Genomic DNA, 22,821 nt, shown 5'->3' with positions numbered 1-22,821 from the left:
ATGAAAGAAAATGCAATGATGTGCCTATAAAAAGCCTTCTACATCCCAACGGTTGCTAGCACTGTTTGTCAGTCTAAGGCTGGTCCTCCGAGAAAACAGCATCTCTCAGAAACCTGCTGAGGTTGCCCAGGTCCTCCAGAAGCAGATCAAAGCTGAACGTGCTGCTTATATCCCCCAGACAATGCTTTTCCCCTCCCAATATTGGCTTCTGTTTTAGGAGAGGAGCTAGACAGAAATGCCCCAAGGAGAGATGTGTTTCCTGGAGACCTGCTTTGAATCTGTTGCTTTGGTAACACCCCCCCCCCACACACACACACACCTCCCCAAAGAAGAAGCTGTGGAAGGGACCTTCCAGCACATTGTATAGCACACTGACAAAAGTTGGGAGGCTGCGTGCAATTGCTTTGGACTGGCCTTCATTCTCTACTCAGGTCTCGGTCTCAAGGAATCAAACTACCCCTGACTATGGCTTAGCATTCTTCTGGGACTGCACAGGTGAGTTCTTCCCAAGGTGTGCCAAAAGTTGTGCTAGCCATGGTGGAGAGAGAGAGAAGAGAGAGAGAGAGAGAGAGAGAGAGAGAGAGAGAGAGAGAGAGAGAGAGAGATCAAAAATTTGAGTTATACCTTTGGTTAGGCACCGTGCCTTTTTACATAACCCACTTTTCGATTAAGCAGTGTATGTTAAATGAGATAAACAAATCAGTTTGGACCAATTCAGCTGCCACACAGTAGCGAGCTAGTTTAGGGGTTCCTCCAAATGCTTCCCCATGATAGAGCAGCAAGGAATGACGAGACACAGGGCAGGAAGCCTACATTTGCATTGAAACCATTTTTTTATATGAGAGCCAGTTTGGAGTGGCTGTTAGAGTGCTGGACTAGGACCTGGGAGACCAGGGTTCAAATCTCGCCCAGCCATGAAGCTCACTGGGCGACCCTGGGTCAATGTACCCCACTGCGGGTTCCTTTAAGGAAAGGGAGGGGTGTTGATGTAATAAGGAAAAGTGCTGTTTTTCTAGAAAAAGAGGTGCTGAAACTGTTAGAATTTCTATTAACCTGTTGGAGGATATTCCAAAACCCCAAAACTTTGGGTCCAGTACGCTTCCAAGAACCAGGCCCCTTAATCAACAGACCATCACGTGGCTTCCAGGTCAGGCACAGAGTGTAGAAATAAATCATAGGATACATTCAAGTACAGACAGAAATATTTTACTATTGTTCTTAAGCATAACTGACTGAGCTCCAGAGTGATTTGCGTGTTTTGAGCAATAAACCTGAGTTAACTACTGCTGGAGTTGTCTTGCCTCTGTTGGAGAGACCCCACCATTACATGTGACTTGCCTTGGGACCTTGCCATGGAGGGCAGTCAAGAATTCTAATTGTTTGTTTGTTTGTTTGTTTGAGCGGGAAGAATCTAAGCCTGTACTTTAAAATAGTCTGTAACTTGCCATGCCAATCTCTGAGTGGTGACAGACTCCAAGGAGGCAGGGAAAGCACAAGAGACTTATTTGGATATGCTAGAACATGGTATTTAACTAGCCAACCGTTACTTCACCAAAGGAACTGGTTTGGCAGGCTACCTCTCACACATTCTACACTCATGTAGAGTCGTGCATGCTCTAGTTATCTCCCGCTTGGACTACTGCAATGCACTCTACGTGGGGCTACCTTTGAAGGCGACTAGGAAACTGCAATTAATCCAGAATGCGGCAGCTAGACTGGTGCCTGGGAGCGGCCACCGGGACCATATAACACTGGTCCTGAGGGACCTGCATTGGCTCCCAGTACATTTCCAAACACAATTCAAAGTGTTGGTGCCGACCTTTAAAGCCCTAAACGGCCTCGGCCCAGTATACCCGAAGGAGCGTCTCCACCCCCATCGTTCAGCCCGGACACTGAGATCCAGTGACAAGGGCCTTCTGCTGGTTCACTCACTGTGGGAAGTGAGGTTGCAGGGAACCAGCCTTCTTGGTAGCAGCGCCTGCCCTGTGGAAATAAACAAGTATCCTACTTTTAAAAGACATCTGAAGGCAGCTCTGTTTAGGGAATCTTTTAATGTTTAATGCTGTATTGTGTTTTTAATATTCGATTGGGAGCCACCTAGAGTGGCTGGGGAAGCCCAGACAGATGGGGGGGGTATAAATAAATTATTATTATTATTATTATTATTATTATTATTATTATTATTATTACTCAAAGATGCAGGGTCACAGGTTCATTCAGACTGACACACACACCCCAAACTCATAAAAGTCTTAAGCTGAGGCACAAGAGCTATTATGCAGGCTGAAACATTAATACCTCCAAGCCTCTTGGGCTCACCGATCAGAAGGTTGGCAGTTCGAATCTGTGTGACGGGGTGAGCGCCCGTTGCTCTGTCCAAGCTCCTGCCAACCTAGCATTTCGAAAGCATACCAATGTGAGTAGATAAATAGCTACCACTGTGGCAGGAAGGTAAATGGCGTTTCTGTGCACTCTGGCACTCATCAAAGTGACCTGTCGCACCAGAAGTGGTTTAGTCATGCTGGCCACATGATCTGGAAAGCTGTCTGTGGACAAAGGCTGGCTCCCTCGACCTGAAGTGAGATGAATGCCGCAACCCCATAGTTGCCTTTGACTGGACTTAAGCATCCAGGGATCCTTTACCTTAACTTTGCCATGCAAATAAGATTTCAAGTTGCACCAGAGAAACAGCATGGCTGTTCCTCCCCTCCCCTTTTTTAAAAAATCTAGGAGCTAGCAGTTATTTGCATCTTTCCCCCCAGTGCTAAGTGGCCCATCGAGGGATGCTTTGCTAGGCACAAAGCAGAGGAAAGAAAAGCAGACTGGGCCGCCATTTAGCAAGGTTGGCAGGTCATTTCAGGTGGTTGTTGCAGAGATTAACTGCCCATTTTTTACATCAAAGAGAACAAAGGTGAGCAAATATTTCCACCTGCCTGCTACCCACAATGCTTTGACTTCATCAATAACCATTCCAAAGGGGTCATGTTGCCAGAAACATTCATCTTTTAAGGCGCTACACACTCCTTGGGCTTCTCCACACAACCTGTTTTATTCATTCTGATTTGCTCTCACAAGCCCTACACAATGGTTAGCTCTTTACTGTCAGGTGTTTATTGAGGATTTGTTATCATTTGTTTACAGGGTGGTTATATGTCAATGAGCATTCATCCTGATTGGCTTGTGGGTTGTTTACACATCTTTCTGCTTGTTTATTCATTCATTCATCCCACACTTTTAAATCACTTTCCTAGCTGCAAAAAGCCCAGAATTTGTTACAACAGAATGCTTTAATTTACTTCAGATGTTGCAACCCTAAAGTTTTGTTACGCATTTGAATTCCTCCAGCAAAATATTGGCTATCTGGAGGCACTCAGTGTTAGTTTTGTTGCAGAAGGTGAAGTCTACCCTTCCAGAATTCCAGGAGGGGAAAGTCCTGTTAATCCTTAGGATGCCACATTTTTCTTTGTTGCCTTTGGTGCCACAATTGAACAGATTTATTGTGACATCATGGACTGCAGGCCATATCAGATGGCACACAGACTGTTATCCTAGGGTTGCAATATTTCAAAAAGTAAAAACCAAGACACCCCAAAAGTTGTTGAGCTACACACAAACGCTCCCAAAAAAGTGATTTTCCTATTGACTTCTCAAAGATCCAGGGCAAAGTGCCGCCTTTCAGAAATTCTCCCCGGACATCAATTCCACCTTTGAAAACCCACTAATGTCCGGGAAAATCCAGACGTATGGCAGCCCTATGTTATCCTCAACAGGCAGAAGGAGACAGTGGAATGAAAATCATCAGACCAAAATGGCACGTAATGCAAGAGGTGCATGGACGTCTGCGATATTTATATGCAAAGCATATATGTATACAAGATAAACACAGCGAGGATTCTCAACATCAGTGGTTTGGCGATAACACAATCATCTTAGCTTTGCTATGATAATTCAACATCGGTAGCAGGGGATAAATCCATGGTTTTGATTGGAATCTTAATGGATTCAAGATTCTTGTTCAACAATTTCATACTGAGTGCCCTCTTTTGAAGGTTTTTGTGTGCTTGCTTTAGGGTGGTAATTTCAGGGTCAGCTGCAGAGATTCAACAACAAGAGCACTTTGCAGGGTTTTAGAAATGAAGAAAGCATTTGGGCTTCAGTCCTGTGCCCACTTACCTGGGAGTAAGTCCCATGAACTCAATGGGTCGCCATGCATAGATTGCACTGCGAGTGTATAAAAAAATGTCCTCTTATGATGATTCGTTTAATAATAATAATAATAATAATAATAATAATAATAATACCCTGCCCATTTGGCTGGGTTTCTCCAGCTACTCTGGGCAGCTTCCAGCACATATAAAAACACTGTAAAACATTTCAAATGGGTAACTGGTATCTTTGATGCATATTTTTTTTAAAAAAAGGTTGCTTGAGTTATTGTTCCCATATTTTGAAGAGCAAAAAAAAGGGCACATTTGCTGACTTCTACTTTTAACCAAGGATCGATATGATGACTCTACCCATGAAAAAGAGGATGTGTTCTGGAAAAAGAGGACATATGGCAACCCCAATTGTGAAATTTGTCAGGTGGACATTTCATATCCTATCACTCCCGTCATGGATATTAAAGGTAAAAAAATAGATTGTTATTGCAGAAGTCATTGGCCCAGGACTCAAAGCACATTCACACATGCAATATGTGCAATATGGGTTAACCCCTCCCCTAGTCGCTCTAAGCTGAATGAGTGCAGTAAATCCACTGAAAAGGACTAGAGTTGAGGTGATGTGTGTGATATGGAAGTCCTATCAATGGCATTTCATCTGTGATTACCCCTTGTGAACTCACCCTGACATAGCTGCCAAAGTTACCAACTATTCAAGAAAGCCCACCCAAACTGGCGTGCTCCAGAGTTACCAAGCTTAACAGCTGCTCTTCTGGAATCTACATCATGATGTCTCTTTGGAAGAAGATGTGGTCAAGGTCTATGGCTCCCTGATCCCTGAGCCTTGTGGTGAGGCTGAGCTATTAACCTAGCGTCACATTTTAATTTCATCTGCTGCTGCTGCTTCAAGTCCAATCAGAGTTCAAAGAGTTCAAAGCCAGGACATGTTTGCTGCATCTGCTCAGGAGCCCGGGAAAGATTTATGAGAGGTGTGCATTGTTATGGCACCTGGCTGACAACCCTTTTGTTAGGTGAATTGCGGTTAATAGCTGGGGACAATTGGGTTAATGCTTCACCTGGGAGAATTGCATTAAGAGGTCGACTCCTATCAGCTGGGCATCTCTCAGTAGTGTCTTGAAGAAGACAGGCAAAGGAGCAAGGAGAAAGTGACAGTTCAAAGGAGAGACTGGGAGACAAGAATAGGTAAGATTTTGACTGGAGCCAATGCTGGGGTCGAGCAATGGAGCCAGTTGTCTGTGAATCTGAAACAGAACTGATAACCACTGACCACACTCTCTGCTTTGAAGAGTCTCCTTGCCCCATGTGTGCATAGCTACAATGTATTTATCACAAAGGCAAGGCACCATCACTTTCTAGAGCAGTGTTTCCCAACCTTGTGCCTCCAGCTGTTTTTGAACTACAACTCCCATCATCCCTGACTAGCAAGACCAGTGGCAAGGGATGATGGGAATTGTAGTCCAAAAACAGCTGGAGGCACAAGGTTGGGAAACACTATTCTAGAGTGCTTCAACCACAGGCAAGACCTTAGAGAGCACGGTCCCTGCCCCTCAGAAGTGGTCAGTGTGTGACAATCTGGGAATGAAATGCACCATTCGCATCCACCATGAAGGGGCTCTCTGGAGAACTTTAGAGCTTGATTTAACTGCTGGCCAAGTTTGCTCATCTGCCAGGAGAGAAGTGAGCAGATGTTTACGGGGTAGGTGAGGACAGGAGTGGAAGCGAGCAGGGCAATGTGCTCCTTTGTTAAAGTTTGTTAAAGTCTCCGCTCCTCCACATGCAGCTGCCGGGTGACCTTGGGCTAGTCACACTTCTCTGAAGTCTCTCAGCCCCACTCACCTCACAGAGTGTTTGTTGTGGGGGAGGAAGGGAAAGGAGAATGTTAGCCGCTTTGAGACTCCTTAAAGGGAGTGAAAGGCGGGATATCAAATCCAAACTCTTCTTTTTCTTCTTCTTCTGAAAATATTTATAACCCACTGTTCAGAGCAGTTTACAACAGTTATACATACACTATAAAGTGTGTGTGTGTGTGTGTGTGTGCACACGCTTTAATCCAGACTCCAGCCCTAGCCAGCTCCACTCCCATGACCACAAGAGAGACAGCAGCAGGAAGGCTTCCTTCCCCTAGAACAGGCATAGGCAAACTCGGCCCACCAGATGTTTTGGGACTACAGTTCCCACCATCCCTGACCACTGCCCCTGTTAGCTAGGGATCATGGGAGCTGTAGTCCCAAAACATCTGGTGGGCCGAGTTTGCCTATGCCTACTCTAGAAGCAGCCAGGCTGCCTGCAGCTGCACCCATGTCCTTGTAAGGAGCAATATCTGCAAAGCATAATAAAGCAAAGCACAAAAAGCTCCAATAACAGTCCACCACCTTCAGAGGGGGTCCGTTCCATTGCTCCAATAACAGTCCACCACCTTCAGAGGGAGTCTGTTCCATTGCTCCAATAAAAGTCCACCACCTTCAGAGGGAATCTGTTTCATTGCTCCAATAAAAGTCCACCACCTTCAGAGGGGGTCCGTTCCATTGCTCTTAGCATCAGAAAAGTCTTCCTCATGTTGAGTCACAGTCTCTTTTCTTGCAATTTGAATCCAATTGGTTCTGGTCCTATCCTCTGGAACAGAAGAGAACAAGCTTGCTCCATCTTCCATTTGACAACCCTTCAGGTCATTGAAGATAGCCATCATATCACGTCTTGGTCTTCTCCAGGCTAAGCAGACCTAGTCTCCTCAACCATCTCTCGTATGGCATTGTTTCCAGAACTTTTGTCATCTTGGTTTCCCTCTTCTGCATCAGTTTGTCAATACATCATTGCCTCCTGTTGTGAATGGGATCTGTTCTGGAGGTCCAGCCACATCCCAAGGAATTTGCAACCAGAGGACCACTTCTGCGCATTCTTTTTGTTTAATAAGACTTCTCCTGTTTGTTTGATCGACTCCTGTCTGAGGCACTAAGTTTTCCCTCACGCAGGTCCCCCACATGAAAGCTTGTGGTAAATTGTAAAATTCTGCAATGGGCATACAGTGAGTTGTGTGTGCTATATTTAATGGGGGGGGGGGCAGTTAGCGGGATGAGTCCACCACACTATTAATTGGTGGTAAGCGGTGGATACACTACAGATACTTTTAATAAAAGATTAATTAAAGCCATTTTTAAAATCCATACTAATTTAAAAAGCATTAGGAACATTATAGACACATGTAAAACAGCCACGTACCCTCTCAGTTAATAGTTTTCAGGGATGTCAGGGACAGTATATTTCTGTCATCAAGTTCCTTAGTGAATAGGAACATTTCTAAGTCAATCCAGAAAGTTACCGTAATTACGAGGGAGACAGACACATCTAACTAAGGAGGGCACCCCACAAAAACAATTAAATACAATAAGTACCTTTAGAACAAAGCTAAAACCATTCTGAATCGACACTCATGATAAAGACCCATTTTTCCAGCTAGGGAAGCCTGTCAGAACAAAAACGTACAGTACAATTGTTTCAGAAAGTGCAGATAGTGTGCTCCTGTCATAGCTCAACAGGAAGGCTATTCCACAGAACAGGGACAGGTTACTGCAGAAGAGGCTTCTGAGATCGATGGAACTTGCAGGAGACACTCTCCCACAGACGTAACTTCCCAACAAATTTTGTGAAAACGAATAAGCACCGTTGCTCAATATACACTCCAGCTGGATGTGATCTTAGTTTCTGAGAATCTGAGTTAGCTGAGTCATGTTTCCAGGAGCACAGCTGACTCCAGGAGCACGGCTTGAAAGTATTAAATTAGCCGAACATTGCAAGCACACCAAAAGTCTCCAGTGTTCTCTCACCCAAAGCTGGGTGTAGCGGGATAGAGAAGGATAGATCACAAAATTGCAGAGTTGGAAGGTACCAAGGGGCCATCTAGTCTCTCCCCTCCATCAGGCAAAGCCTCCTTCCACCTGCCTTGCTCTACCCTCTAGTCTCTGCTTCTCAATGTGCATTGTATTATTTTAGGTACTGTGGCTTGCCGTTGTTTTATTGATTATAGTTTAGATATTATTTATTGTAACTGTTGAGTGGATTTCTGTTTAACTTTTATATGTTGATATTGTTATTTTATACTATTCTAACAATTGCTGAATGTTACTTTTTTGATGTAGGTTGCCTATTTTAAAGTTATGTTTTATTATCACATTTTTGTATTGCATTAGATTGTTATAAGATGTACATTTTTTGTTTCTTCAGCTTGTAAACCACCTTGAGTATTGTAAGATAGAAAGACGGTATACAAATTAAAAATGATGATGATGATCTAGTCTAACCCTTGCAAAGCAGGAAATCACAGATAAGTGATTAGCTGTTCCTTTTCCAACAGTTACTATTCCCTGCTGGGGGTCGTCCAAAGGTCTGGGTTATGCTGCCACCAGTCCCAAGGAAGCCCCCAAAACTTGAGGTTTCCTTCTCCTTGCTGTCTCTTGCCAGCTGGATTTGGGCTCCTGACCAAGTGACCTGTTGCTTTGCTGCCAGACACTAACTCAGCAACCACCCCTTTGCTCCCACAACTATATGCAAAGAGGATTTCATGAGATCTGAGGCACTTTAGTGAGTGTGTTCTCCACTTTAGTGAGTGTGTTCTCCATTTCCCTGCAGCCAATCGTCATGACGTTCTTCATCACTATCAACAGGAAAGGATTCCTTCTGACATTGGGCTTGGCAGGCTTCCTCATCCTGAGCTATACTCTGTACAGGAGGGTGTTCAAGGTAAGAGGGGTGGGGCATAAGTTGCAGACAAAGCATTTTCTGTGTGTGAAAGAAATCCTATGTTCATAATAATAATAACAAAAAAACAACAACTTTATTATTTGTACCCCACCCATTTGACTGGGTTGCCCCAGCCACTCTGGGCAGCTTCCAACATATATAAGAACATAACAAAACATTAAAAACTTCCCTATAGGGGGCTGCCTTCAAATGCCTTGTAAAGGTTGTATAGTTATCTCCTTGACATCTGATGGGAGGGTATTCCACAGGGAGAGCACCACTGCTGAGAAGGCCATCTTCCTGGTTCCCTGTAACTTCACTTCTCACAGTGAGGAAACTGCCAGAAGGCCCTCAGAGCTGGACCTCAGTGTCCAGGCAGAACGATGGGGGTGGAGACGCTCCTTCAGGTATACTAGGCCGAGGCCATTTAGGGCTTTAAAGGTCAGCACCAACACTTTGAATTATGCTTGGAAATGTACTGGGAGTCTTTCAGGACCGGTGTTTTTTGGTCTCAGCAGCTACTACCAATCACCAGTCTAGCTGCAGATTTGTTGCAGTTTCTGAGTCGCCTTCAAAGGTAGCCCCACATAGAGCGCATTGCAGTAGTCCAAGAGGGAGATAACCATAATATGCACCACTCTGGTGAGACAGTCCACGGGAAGGTAGGTTCTCAGCCTGCGTATCAGGTGGAGCTGGTAGACAGCTGCCCTGGACACAGAACTGACGTGCACCTCCATGGACAGCTGTGAGTCCAAAATGGCTCCCAGCCTGCACCTGGTCATTCAGGGGCACAATTACCCCATTCAGGACCAGGGAGTCACCTGTTCAGCCCCCAATCTCACAAGCCACAGAGCTGGAAAGAGCTTCTCCTTGCTGCTGGTCAGAAGGAAGGGGAGATGGACCAGGGGTCTTATTTGGAATCTGACATCTTTCTATGAAGGACACTTTGTTCCTAGATACCCCAGCTCATATATGCCCTGTTGATATTACAGAAGATTCAGTGTCTGTGAAGTTCTCAAGAACTGTGTGTGTGTCTGTGTGTGTGTGTGAGAGAGAGAGAGAGAGAGAGAGAGAGCGCAAATCTGAATTCTATTTCCTTATCATTTGCCTTCTCTTGTTTCTCTTTAAAGATCACTCTCTTTGGAGATCACATGAAGGAACCAGTGGATTTTCTAGGTGCTTTGGAAACAAATGAAGACTTTTGCCTTAGATTCACGGGGAATAAGATTTGTCAGACAGAGAATGCAGCCCAGTGCAGGACTAGGGTGCAACAGTGGAAAAAAGAACAGGAGGTGAAGGAAATCATTACAAAACTGGACCAGATAATGCCCAGCATCACTTTCACAGATATAATGACCACCACAAGTGCCAAGAACAGCAAGGCCACCATATTAAACCAAAAGGGTTCTTATTGTGTTGGAGATCCCTTGATAGTTCGACTGGATTTGTACAACCACTTGGGGAAGAGAAAGGAATACGGAGGAGACTTCTTACGAGCGAGGATCTACTCTTCGAGTCTTAGGGCTGGAGCTTCTGGGCACATCACAGACTATAAGAATGGGACATACCTGGTCAATTTCACTTTATTTTGGGAGGGCGATGTCAGAGTGTCCATCTTGCTCATCCACCCCAGTGAAGGAGTTTCTGCACTGTGGGCTGCGAGGAAGAAAGGCTACGACAAAATAGCTTTTACAGGCACATTTTTAAATGGAACATCACACGTCTGCACCAAATGTGGTTTTGTCATAGAGACAAATGCAGAACTGTGCGAGTATCTGGATGAACGAGACCAAGAAGCCTTCTACTGCGTAAAACCAAAGAATGTGCCCTGTGAAGCATTTGTTCTCCTGACGACTGACAACAAGCCCATCACCTACCTCACATCCTTGGAGCAGAGCCTTTTTAAGAGGTGTTTGCAATTCCATATCAGACCTATAGCTTAGACAGCAATGCACTGGTTGTGAGTGTGGGAAGATTTATTAGAACTTATTTGGTAGCTGAATATAAATATTGGTGGGAAAGGGACAGTTGGGTCCCTTATGTGAGGACCTTGGAGCAGTCTGGGGATCACAGAGGTAGAAGTCCAAACAAAACTGGGAGAGAAACCTTGAAGCTTTATCACAGCTCAGTACATGAGTCATCTGCACCATTAACGTCTCTCTCTTTGGGTTAAAGCAGAGGGAACTCTGTAGCCCTCCAGATGTTATTGGACTCCAACTCCCATCAGTCCCAGCTACCATGACCAATGGGATGATGGGAATTGGAGGCCACCAACATCTGGAGAGCTACAGTTTCTCTTCTCCACACCTGGGTTAAAAGGTAAAGGTAAAGGACCCCTGACAGTTAAGTCCATTCGCAGACGACTTTGGGGTTGCGGCACTCATCTCGCTTTACTGGCCGAGTGAGCCAGCATTTGTCCACAGACAGTTTTTCTGGGTCATGTGGCCAGCATGACTAAGCCACTTCTGATGCAACCACAGCAATGCATGGAAACACCATTTACTTTCCCGCTGGAGTGGTACCTATTTATCTACTTGCACTTTTCTTTTTCTTTTTTTGCATGCTTTCAAACTGCTAGATTGGCGGGAACTGGGACCGAGCAATGGGAGCTCACCCCGTCGCAGGTATTTGAACCGCTGACCTTCTGATCAGCAAGCCCAAGAGGCTCAGTGGTTCAGACCACAGCGCCCCCGCGTCCCTTCACGCCTGAGTTAGAGACCCTCAAATATAGTGTGGAACAGAACCATTTCCAGAAAAGAAGCTACACAGTATTTGGGATCTGCCAGGCCCAATCTGGCTTTCAACGATTGCAAAATGCTACAAGTTTGCCAAGGAGTCCTTTGGCTGTTTCAAACCCCCTTCCCCATAAATTTGCTTGCAATTATTTCATTCTTATGCAAGTGCCCTTGCCAGATTTCCTGCAGCAGTCTTCTCCGGAAGATGGTCTTGTTTCTCATACCTAGCAATAGGTACCCAGTGCTGACCCAAGATGCTTTGCTGTCTGATGTATAAGACAAGGCACCCCTCTCCCTCCATAACCTGCAGAAGCCAACTGGACTCGCCCTTGAATGGTGACAATGGGACAGAGTCCTCCATCATACCCAAGGACATTTTTTGCCAGCATGATCCCAACACATGCGGGACGCATGTGTAAGGTAAAGGTAAAGGGACCCCTGAACATTAGGTCCAGTCGTGACCAACTCTGGGGTTGTTGCGCTCATCTCGCTTTATTGGCTGAGGGAGCCGGCGTACAGCTTCTGGGTCATGTGGCCAGCATAACTAAGCTGCTTCTGGCGAACCAGAGCAGCACACGGAAACGCCATTTACCTTCCCGCCGGAGCGGTACCAATTTATCTACTTGCACTTTGACGCGCTTTCGAACTGCTAGGTTGGCAGGAGCAGGGACCGAGCAACGGGAGCTCACCCCATCGTGGGGATTCGAACTGCCAACCTTCTGATCGGCAAGTCCTAGGCTCTGTGGTTTAACCCACAGCGCCACCCGCGTCCCTGTGACGCACGTGTAGAGAAGGTCAAATAGAGGCAAAGAAGCATTCTTATTTCCTATGCACTCATTTGCCATTCTCTTCTGTCTTTGAAGGGACAACATTGGAATCGAGATACCACAGAGTTTTGGGGAGATTCGTGTCCTATCCTGTAACAGTAAGTTGTCTTTTTAACCAACACGGGTTTCTTTGATGAATCGTGCATGGCTTAGCACCAGCTGTAGTGACACTTTGCCACCAGATCTGATGTAAACTCTCCCCATTCCTCAGAACTATTTCTTTCAAGCATGCTAAACACTTTTGGAGAGATTGCCGCTCAGTGGCAGAACATCAGCTTTGCATGCAGAAGATACAAGGTTCAATTTGTGCTTCATGTCCAGATAGAACAAGGGAAAACTCCAGTATGAAATTCTGCAACACTGCTACCAGCTGGTGTAGGCAATAAGGACGTAGATGGACCAATAGTCTGACTCGGAAGACTCTGGGCTGTATTTAGTGCTAGTATTACTCAGAGTAGACCCATTGAAGTCCTATCTGCTGTGCATCTAAAAAGAACAAGGCTTTGGAGGAAGAGGGAAATCCACAGGAGTCCCTAATCTAAGCAGTATCTCAGAACTCAGTCTCTCACATAATTCTTCAATGATATTGAAGGGTCCTGTCCTTTTGAACTCAAAGTGCCAGGGGCACACCATATTCCAAAGATGCTTAAATCCCACACAAGGAAACTGAAGCTCCAGAAACCCAGCTCTTTCCATGTTCACCATGTCACTAAGACGCATATCCCCCAAAATCTGAGGGATTTGAATTGCGGTTGACATAGTGGGAGCTTATTGTGTATAGTTTACTTAATTGAAGTAAAATTGGTTTTATAGGGGTGTTTTAACTTGGAACTGTTTAAATTGTATTGTTTATGGATAAATTTTGATGTATTGTTTTTAGATATGGGCCAATGGCCGTAATAAACCAATCAATCAATCCATGTTCACCACCAAATATCCCTCATCTGTTTCTGTTAGGAAGTACGACGATGATGGCAAGAGACAAATGCACGATCGGGATGAACTTGCCCGTTCCCAGCGGCTATGCCTTGCAGGAGGTTTGGCACCCGCAGTTTTGCTCCGTATCTGATTTTAGCACTCTGGATCGAATCCAGGAATGCCTGAAGAAGAAGAAGATTTATCTCATGGGGGATTCAACATTAAGGCAATGGATCTATTACCTTACTGAAAAGGTGGCAAGTACGTTCTCCTGGTATGCGGGTTGCCTTCAGATTTGCTCTGAGCACCCTTCGCTTTTGGCTTCAGCTTCGCATCCCATTCCCATTCGTATACACATTGGTTGCAGTTGATGATTTACTGCATGTAATTAATGGACAGCACAGTTAATTAGCACATGATAATGCCACGGTTGCAGGTTTATCCCTGTATGGGACAACTGCATTTTCCTGCATTGCAGAGGGTTGAACTAGAATTCAGGCATGGCCAAACTTGGCCCTCCAGCTGTTTTGGGACTACAATTCCCATCATCCCTGACCACTAGGTCCTGTTAGCTAGGGATGATGGGAGTTGTAGTCCCAAAACAGCCGGAGGGTCAAGTTTGGCCATGTCTGGCCTAGATGATCCTCAGGGTCCCTTCCAACTCTACGATTCTATGAAGTTGTGGCCAACTTTTAAACCCAGCTATCTGCCTCTTCCTTGCTAGCCACAAGGGTAGGGTAGACTCCCTCCCCATGGACTTGATCTGCAGAGTCCAGAGCCCACATGCTCTTTCTCTGATACACATTAAACACAAACTTAGCTACAATGAAAGAAGAAGACTAAAAGTGCTCTCCGCACTGAGGACCCAAAACTGCCATTAAAAGTTAGGTCCACATCAATGCTACCAAGTAACACCACTTTTCAAATATTAGGATGCCTGGTTCCCTTTTTTAGGTGCAAGAGCTGGTTGACCCCCTTTCCCCCTTTCAAACTCTCTCTTCCTTTTATTGTTTGCTAGCATTGAAGCTCTTTGATGGCCACAGTGCTGGACCATTCAAAACGCACGTAGCTTTGGATCTGGAGAGGAGGACTTTCATTCAGTGGAAAAGACACGGGAACCCTTTTGTCTCTAGGAAACTTTTATCCATAAAGGACGGCAATTACATCACCAATGAAATTGACAGGCTGGCTGGGGACAAAGACACGGTCATTGCCATCACTCTGGGCCAGCACTTCCGCCCTTTTCCTATGGATCTTTTTGTCAGGAGGCTGCTTAACATCCGCCGAGCCATCCACCACCTACTTCTGAGAAGCCCAGAAACAAGAGTCATCATCAGGACAGAGAACACTCGGGAGATGGACACAGACATGGAGCGGTTGAGTGATGTCAATGGCTACCCCCAAAACCTTGCCGTAATGGACATCTTCCAAGGTCTCAATGTTGGTTTCATAGATGCCTGGGACATGAACATTGCTTACGCCATTTATGACGTCCATCCACCTGACCATGTGATCTGGAACCAAATCATTATGTTTTTAACATACATCTGTTAGTTTAGGGAAGAGAAGGTTGGAGACAGAGACAGTACAAAGTTCCAGTCTATCAGGAAACTTAATGAAGATGGGGGAGGGCGGTCACACTGATTTATATCCCTAAGTCCTCTTGACATTTGATCACCTGGAGAGCAAATATCAGTTCAGGTCTGGGTGTGGAGAAGTCAGTCAAACTTACTAAGCACTTAGGTCCAAGGATGGGTTGGTACCCCAAACATCCTCTGTCTACCCCCCACCCACAACAACAAAAAATCCCACAATGTTCACAGATTCATCCCATGTCTGGAACAGAAATCAATCCAGTGAATGCAGCTGCTATTTGCTGTTGCTTCCAGTCCACAAATGATACAAAATTTGCTGAGAAAGTAAAGCTGGTTTTGTCTGCTTCTGAGCAACTGACCATTGGCCTTGCTGGATGAGACTAATGGAAGTTGCAGTGCAGCAACATCTCCTAAGGCACTAGGTTTGAGGAAAGCTGCCTGGAGCAGGGGTGCCAACTCACCCTCAGGATTGTGGGTGCCCGCCAATGCAACGCAGTCGTGTCACATCACACACACGGCTATACACTGTGCATGTGACATCACACGCACCATGTGCAGGTGTGCCTGTGTGTGTGATGTTGCATGTCTGCATTTCAGTGGCAGCAGCTTCTCTTCCTCCTCCTCCTCTCTGCAGCCAGCAAGGCACCCTTTTCCACAGGGAGGGCCTCTGACGTCCAGGCCCGCACCCTCAGCAAAAGGTGCTTCACTGGTTGGCTGCAGAGGATGGAGCTGAACTACTTCTTTTTCAGAGGCAGCCCAGCTGCCCCCTGCCAGCTTTTCTCACTGACTTTGTGGGTACCCAGCACCCACAATTATATTTTTGTGGGTGCCCAAACACCCATGGCCCCCTGGAGTTGTCTCTTATGGCCTGGAGTCAAAGAGAAGTGTTTAATTTGCAGCAGGTGCATAACTCACTGAGAAAGCATCTGTTAACACATAACATGCTTAGCCCCACAGAACAATTGCCCTATACATATTTTTCCAAAGTGCTGTGAACTTGCCTTGCTATTATATTATTATTATTATTATTATTATTATTATTATTATTATTATTATTATTTGTACCCCACACATCAGGCTAGGTTTCCCCAGCCACTCTTCCAACAAAGATTAAAAATACATTAAAATGTCACACATTAAAAACTTCCCTAAACAGGGCTGCCTTCAGATGTCTTCTAAATGTCAGGTAGTTATTTATCTCTTTGACATCTGATGGGAGGGCGTTCCACAGGGCAGGCACCACTACAGAGAAGGCCCTCTGCCTGGTTCCCTGTAGTTTTGCTTCTTGCAGTGAGGGAACCACCAGAAGGCCCTTGGAGCTGGACCTCAGTGTCTGGGGTGGAGATGCTCCTTCAGGTATACTGCACTGAGGCCACTTAGGGCTTTAAAGGTCAGCACCAACACTTTGAATTGTGCTTGGAAACATACTGGGAGCCAATGTAGGTCTTTCAGGACCGGTGTTACATGGTCTTGTATGTTATACAAACATAGCCTTGTCACAGCATTGCATCTCTCAGATTTGACACCCTCCATTTCAACTGTGCAAGAGATCCTCTCCCTCCCCACCCCACACAGTTGGGCAAGCATTGCCCCTTACAAAATCTGGATAGTGGGCAATTGCTGCAAGAAGGAGCACCATTTCATGTTTATCAAAGGAGCACCTTTCACTTTCAGTGTTCTTTCTCTGTGGTTCGTCTCCACCTCCTTCACTTTCACTAGCATTTCACCAATTAGTTGTGGCATCACATGTGATCACACAAATACTGCTGTTGGACCCCTGAAAACAAAATTTGATGGGATTCTGCAGCCAATCACATAAGGCAGGATTAGAGAGGAAGAAGGAGGGGAAATGAAGTCAGTGAAAAAAGGTGCTAGCAAAGGATGCTAATCATCTTGTGCAGCTGCACTATAAGGTGCCAATTTCTTTTTTTCTTTTAATCATATTTTTTAAGTTTTAACAAAAAGAAAAAGGGTTACAAAACAGTACACAGTAAATAAAAGAACACACAAAGATAATACAAAAACCAAAATTTAACATAGAAAGAAAAATAAAAATCCCTCATTCTAATATCTTATCATTCATTTGCTTATTTTCATGACTTCCTCACGCCTCTCTTTTTTGTATTCCAGTTAATAGTTAGTTCAGCAAATCCATACCCTCTTTATTTACTCTTAGTTCTTTGTCTTCACCTATTATAACTTCAAATTTTCGTCTAATATCAATCCAATTTTACATACTCCTGTTTTACCTTATTGCTAAAACCACTTCATTTCATTCCAGCATCATTAACATTCAAAAAATTTATAGTGTTTCTGTAAAGAATCTTTAAATTTCTTCCAATCTTCTTCCACCAGCTCTTCTCCCTGGTCTCAGATTCTGCCAGTCATTTCCGCCAATTCCATATAGTCCATTACTTTCATCTGCCATTCTTCCAGGGTGGGTAGATCTTGTGTCTTCCAATACTTTGCGATGAGTATTCTTGCTGCTGCTGTAGTATAAGGTGCCATTTTCTAGGCAGATACCAAAATGTGAGATTCCCTGGCATTGCCCAACCTGGTAGCAGAGGTGAATTCACTTCTAAAGTTAGATGTTCTAGAGCTGAAGGGTCCTTGGAATTCCAAAGATGGGGATGGTGGTGGAAAATATGCAGAGGTCTTCATTTTGGAATTTACTTTCACAGTCTGCATCTGTACTAGAATTGTTTTTGGATGTTTTAACTGTTAAGTCACTTGGGCTCCTTTGGGAGGAAAAATGGGATATAAATTTAAAAGAATTATAATACTGCAGAGCTGAGCCCTGCCTTTGGAAAGCAAGAGTGCTCCTGAGTCAAATGTCAGATCTTTAAATAAAAAAACAACCCAATGGTTGAATGTTAGAATTGTGAAATGTTTTGGAATTGTATTACGAGACAAGGTTGTGCTGAGTATAGACAGCTGTTGGAATTAAATAGGGCGAGTAAAACTGCAAAGAAATTTCTGTTGCTCAAGGAAATAAAAACAAGGGATAAGTGAACTGAAGTCTTTTTCTTTTTTCCTTTAGTACCAAATAAGTGATGCTTTCACACAGGCTTACCTGGTTCCTATAAACATCCATAGAGGGAAATGTTCAGCTGGATCTACACAGACCTGTTTAGCATTATTATAACAATATTAGATACGTTGTTCTAAAACATCACAGGGCATACTTGTAAATAAAGTGGTTTTTTACCTTTTTTGTTCAAAATGCTATCTCACTACTGCTGGTTGCTCTGTAGCACCCTTTGTGTCTCATTTTAATATTGCATTGTGAACATTAAAAGTCCTGTGTCCATATGCGTTATCAAAACCATTCCTTAACCCTTCCTTAAAGTTAAAAACCATGTGTAGATCTGCCCTCAGAAACATGTGTTGAAGGAAAAGAAACAAGGGTTGATAAGAAGAAGCTGAGCACTCTGCCCTTCTACACCTCTGCAGGAAGCCTAGGTCTGCAGGGCTTAGACACCCACACCCACCCACAAGCTTCTCTTGCACAGGTAGTTTTACAAGTTATGAGCTGCAGAAAGGCCCAGGCCGATTCCCGGCATTTCCAGGTAGAGCTGAGAGATACTCCTTGCCTGAAACTCAGGAGAGCTGCTGCCAGTCAGTGTATACAATACTGAGCTAGAATGACCAAGGCCTGACTCAGTAGAAGACATCTTCCTATGTTGCAGCAGGCTCCCCCTGTTGATTGGCTTTAGAAATAACAATTTGGGGAAGTTTTCTTTTTCCATAGATTGTGTTACAGTGGTACCTTGGGTTACATACGCTTCATGTTACATACGCTTCAGGTTACAGACTCCGCTAACCCAGAAATAGTGCTTCAGGTTAAGAACTTTGCTTCAGGGTGAGAACAGAAATCGTGCTCCGGCAGTGCAGCAGCAGCAGGAGGCCCCATTAGCTAAAGTGGTGCTTCAGGTTAAGAACAGTTTCAGGTTAAGAATGGACCTCCGGAACGAATTAAGTACTTAACCTGAGGTACCACTTTATGTGGTTTTGATCAAAGCCAGGAAGAGCAGCCGGTTGATGCTGTTTGCATATAGAATTTGCATGCAACAGCAGAAGCTAGCTTTCGTTAAATGAATACTTGCTTGAAGCACACCTTTAGCTGAAAGGTATTCAGACTTGGCTGAGCACAAGAAAGCTTATGTTTATCAAGGGAAGTACATTCTGGATAGGAAAGAGTTCTCTAGTCCTAGCTAACTAATGAGTTGGAGAAACAAAGGAGCCACGCTTGCCCCTTTGTTCTCAGAAGGTAGATCCAAGATTACCTCTCGTCTCAAGGTCCAGAGCAAGTGTGAGCAGAGAGGAGGAGGGAATTGAGAACAGGATGCCACCTGAGATGTATCGGCCTGAACTTCAAAGGATGGAGAGAAGTCAGCATAGAGATAAAAGTACAGGGATGCTCTGGGAGTCTGGAGGTCTCTTTCTCTATCCATCTAAATGAGATTTCACCCCTCCCATATCCAAGAATCTCCCGACGAGTCTGCTGATTCTCCAGAGAGGAGGAACAGTGTTTTGCTTTCTACTTATTCAGCTCCAGCACCAAGTCAGTCAGTCAGTCAGTGTGTCAGAGAGAGAGAGAGACTGAGTGTTAGAGATCGTGTGTAGATATAAGGCTGCTGCTAAGAGCAGCTGCAGACACTCAGTGTAGCATTCATTTATGCTTAGACCTATTTAGCTCTGTATAGTTTTGTATTATAGCTGTAGTTATAGAACAAAAGAAGATATTCTACAGAGCTGCTCTCAGAGTTGTTTATACACTGCCAGACTCTGCTATACTCTGCTGTGCGACGACTGTATTGTGGAAGTGAATCCGGTGCTCACAACTCTAAGCTGTGAGTCCACAGCACTTTGACCAGGTGGTCTCTGGAAGTGCTACCCAGCTCGCCTAGCCCAGTCGGGGTTGAAGTGCATGAGTCCAGTTGGTGACACTGGCTCAAGGGTGATGCTGACACTAAACCCCGTGGAAACCCCCCTCAGCAAGTTGAGTGCACCAAAACCTACCAACAGATGCAACCGTCCACTTAGCTGTTTTTGTTCTCATTGTTTACCAGGGAGCAAGATGGAGCCAAGCCAGAAGTGCATGGTCGGGATGAGCTCCGCATTCCCCATTGGCTTTGTGTGGAAGGACCAGTGGCACCCCGTCTTTTGCAGAACGTCCAGCATGGGGACTGCGGATGAGATTAACACTTGCTTGGGGAAAAAGCGGGTTTATTTCATGGGAGACTCAACAGTGCAGCAATGGCTAGAACATCTGGAAAACACTGTGGACAGTAGGTACCCTGAAAATCTGGCAGAGCACCCACCACCATTTGCTCAGACACAGACTCGATGTTGCCGCCTCCTGTTACTCCTGATCCTTCCCAGGAACAGCTCCTGCCAGCAGGCAGATGCTATCTCTCACAAATATTGGTTTTCCGTTCTCCATTTTTATTTATTGCACTTATATCCCATCTTTTTCCTCCAAGGGGCTTGAGGCATGCAGAGTTCTTCCCCTCCTCATTTAATCCCCCACAACAACCCTGTGAGGTAGTGAATGGCCTAACCTCACCTAGGGAGCTTCATGGCCAAATGGGAGGATTTGAACCCTGGTCTCCCAGGTCCTAGTCCGACACTCTAACCCAGGCTTCCTCAACCTCGGCCCTCCAGATGTTTTTGGGACTACAATTCCCATCATCCCTGACCACTGGTCCTGCCAGCTAGGGATCATGGGAGTTGTAGGCCAAAAACATCAGGAGGGCTGAGGTTGGAAAGCCTGCACCAGTACACTACCACTGGCTCTTTGAGGAAAGTGGTTCTACAGATTTTGGGCTGCTGCTTTGTGATTTCTTGTCACATAGTTGGTTCATGCCTGGAAAGAACAATGCCCAGGCTTGGAGTCAATGGGACCTAGGCAGGTGAGAGTTCTCCAGCTAATGAGAAATCCAGGCTGGAAGCAAATATAGGCTTAGATAATCCTTATAACCTTACAGTGGGGACAAATTAACACTTAACAGATTTTCCAAGGCGGTTCAAGCCTCTGTGGAATTGAATGGTAGTTCTCGAAGGCCCAGTACCCCCATTTTTGGAATACTGAGGGTAATGATGCAAGGGTGCCCTGGAATCACCCATCATGCAAGAGCCGAGTGAGTCATTTGGGGACAAGACTAGTGACAACACATTTTGGAATTATGCTCAATTTAAGGACTTCAGGTGAGATTTAACATGTGCTCAAAAGGAAAGAAATTATGTCTTATGGAAAATCTCACACAGATGGCGAGTAGTTCGTTCCTCACTAGGCGAAAAGGCAGCGAAAATTTGTGGGGAACCTTAGCCCCTTTAGATGTTGCTGAACTGTTATTCCCATCACCCCCAGAAGACTTAGTCAATAGCCAGGAATGATGGAAGTTGTAGTTCAAAAACTTCTGGAGGATTGAATGTTTCTCACACCCAACTTAACAAGGCAGACTAGGCAGTTAGTGGGCTTTGTGGTAGTCAAGATACTTTCCATGAGGCCTTCAGCTCACTAACCACAGCCATCTACCTCAAGCATCCACCTGCTGTTAATCTGGGGGTGGCTACTCTGTGGCCTTCCAGATGTTAGACTACAATTCCCATCATCCTTGGCTACTGCCCATACTGAATAGGGCTTCTGGGAGTTGAAAGTCCAGCATTAATACTTACAGATCACGGCTGCTATTTTTTCATTATCAAAAGTGTCTTGGCACATGAGAACAGGTCTCCATGACAAAATGGCACCCACTCACCTGCGGTAATCGGTTGTGCATACAGCTTTATCTCCCTAGCATCAACTTGCACTGATCCTATGTCTTTATTTTGTTGCTAGCCCTAAAACCTTTTGACACCTATGGGACTGGGAAGCTCCGGAATCTGCTTTCTATAGACACGGCCAGGAACATCCAAGTCCAATGGAAAAAACATGGCCACCCCATCATTACAGTCCACGAATATACCACAAAAGACCACAGCTATGTCGCTCGAGAGATTGACAACGTGGCAGGTGACGGAGACATGGTGGTTGTCATCTCCTTGGGCCAGCACTTCCGTCCCTTCCCCATCAAGCTCTTCATTCAAAGGATGATCAACATCCAGGGAGCAATCCTGCACCTTCTCCTGAGGAGCCCAGATACAAAAGTCATCATCAAAGCAGAGAACACCCGGGAGATAGACATTGACCAGGAGAGATTTGGTGACTTCCATGGCTATGCCCAATACCTTGCACTAAGGGACATTTTTCGGGTCTAAAAGTGGGTTTTGTCGATGCCTGGGACATGACGGTTGCCTACGGCACAAGCAGTGTCCACCCGGCAGATCATGTGGTTGTGAATCAAATTAATATGCTTTTAACTTACATCTGTTAAAAGTTACATCTGTAAAACATCAACAATTAAAAACTTCCCTTCTAAAAATCAAATAGATGCTTATCTGTTTGACTTCTGATGGGTGGGTGCCACTACAAAGAAGGTGTATAGATGCATCATATTGAAGTCTTGGGCATGGCTAAAAATTGTCTCCTTGGATTCTGACCTAAGTGCCTATACCAGATGCCTACACCAAGGTGCCTGCAAACTTTTAAGCCTGAAATCATCAAGCTGGAAAGACAAGCGATATGCCACATGCCGAGGGGGAGACACAGTAAACAGCACCTTGCCTTGGACTGCTTAGGTGACCTTGAACTAGCCGCGATCTTTCGGCTTCTGCTTCTGAGCTCCAAAATGGGGCAAGTGCCGCAGCCAGATTCCAAGGGGCTGTTAGAATAAAGGCACGACTCCAGTGCCACTCAGGCCAAATCCTGCTAGCAGCCCCCAAACGC

The 22,821-nt window shown here is 45.1% G+C and overlaps 1 protein-coding gene and 1 long non-coding RNA gene across 2 annotated transcripts; both read left to right on the top strand.

Moving 5' to 3' along the window:
• Nucleotides 1–396: 396 nt before the first annotated feature.
• Nucleotides 397–22,422, top strand: LOC307203700 (NXPE family member 2-like). The gene is given in 9 exon segments (XM_079954685.1): nucleotides 397–495; nucleotides 8,805–8,915; nucleotides 10,046–10,824; nucleotides 12,514–12,575; nucleotides 13,435–13,656; nucleotides 14,414–14,827; nucleotides 20,063–20,281; nucleotides 21,835–22,245; nucleotides 22,248–22,422. Coding segments are annotated over 8 exon segments (2,331 nt in total). The 5' UTR covers nucleotides 397–495; nucleotides 8,805–8,813; the 3' UTR covers nucleotides 22,370–22,422.
• LOC307203787 lies at nucleotides 16,331–18,003 on the top strand. Its single transcript, XR_013833346.1, has 2 exons — nucleotides 16,331–16,903; nucleotides 17,492–18,003. It is a non-coding gene; the product is annotated as an uncharacterized lncRNA (long non-coding RNA).
• Nucleotides 22,423–22,821: the final 399 nt, after the last annotated feature.

The sequence above is a fragment of the Podarcis cretensis genome, assembly GCF_951804945.1.
Source record: "Podarcis cretensis genome assembly, chromosome: 15".
Taxonomy (NCBI): domain Eukaryota; kingdom Metazoa; phylum Chordata; class Lepidosauria; order Squamata; family Lacertidae; genus Podarcis; species Podarcis cretensis.
This window is presented reverse-complemented; position numbering and strand designations above follow the sequence as displayed.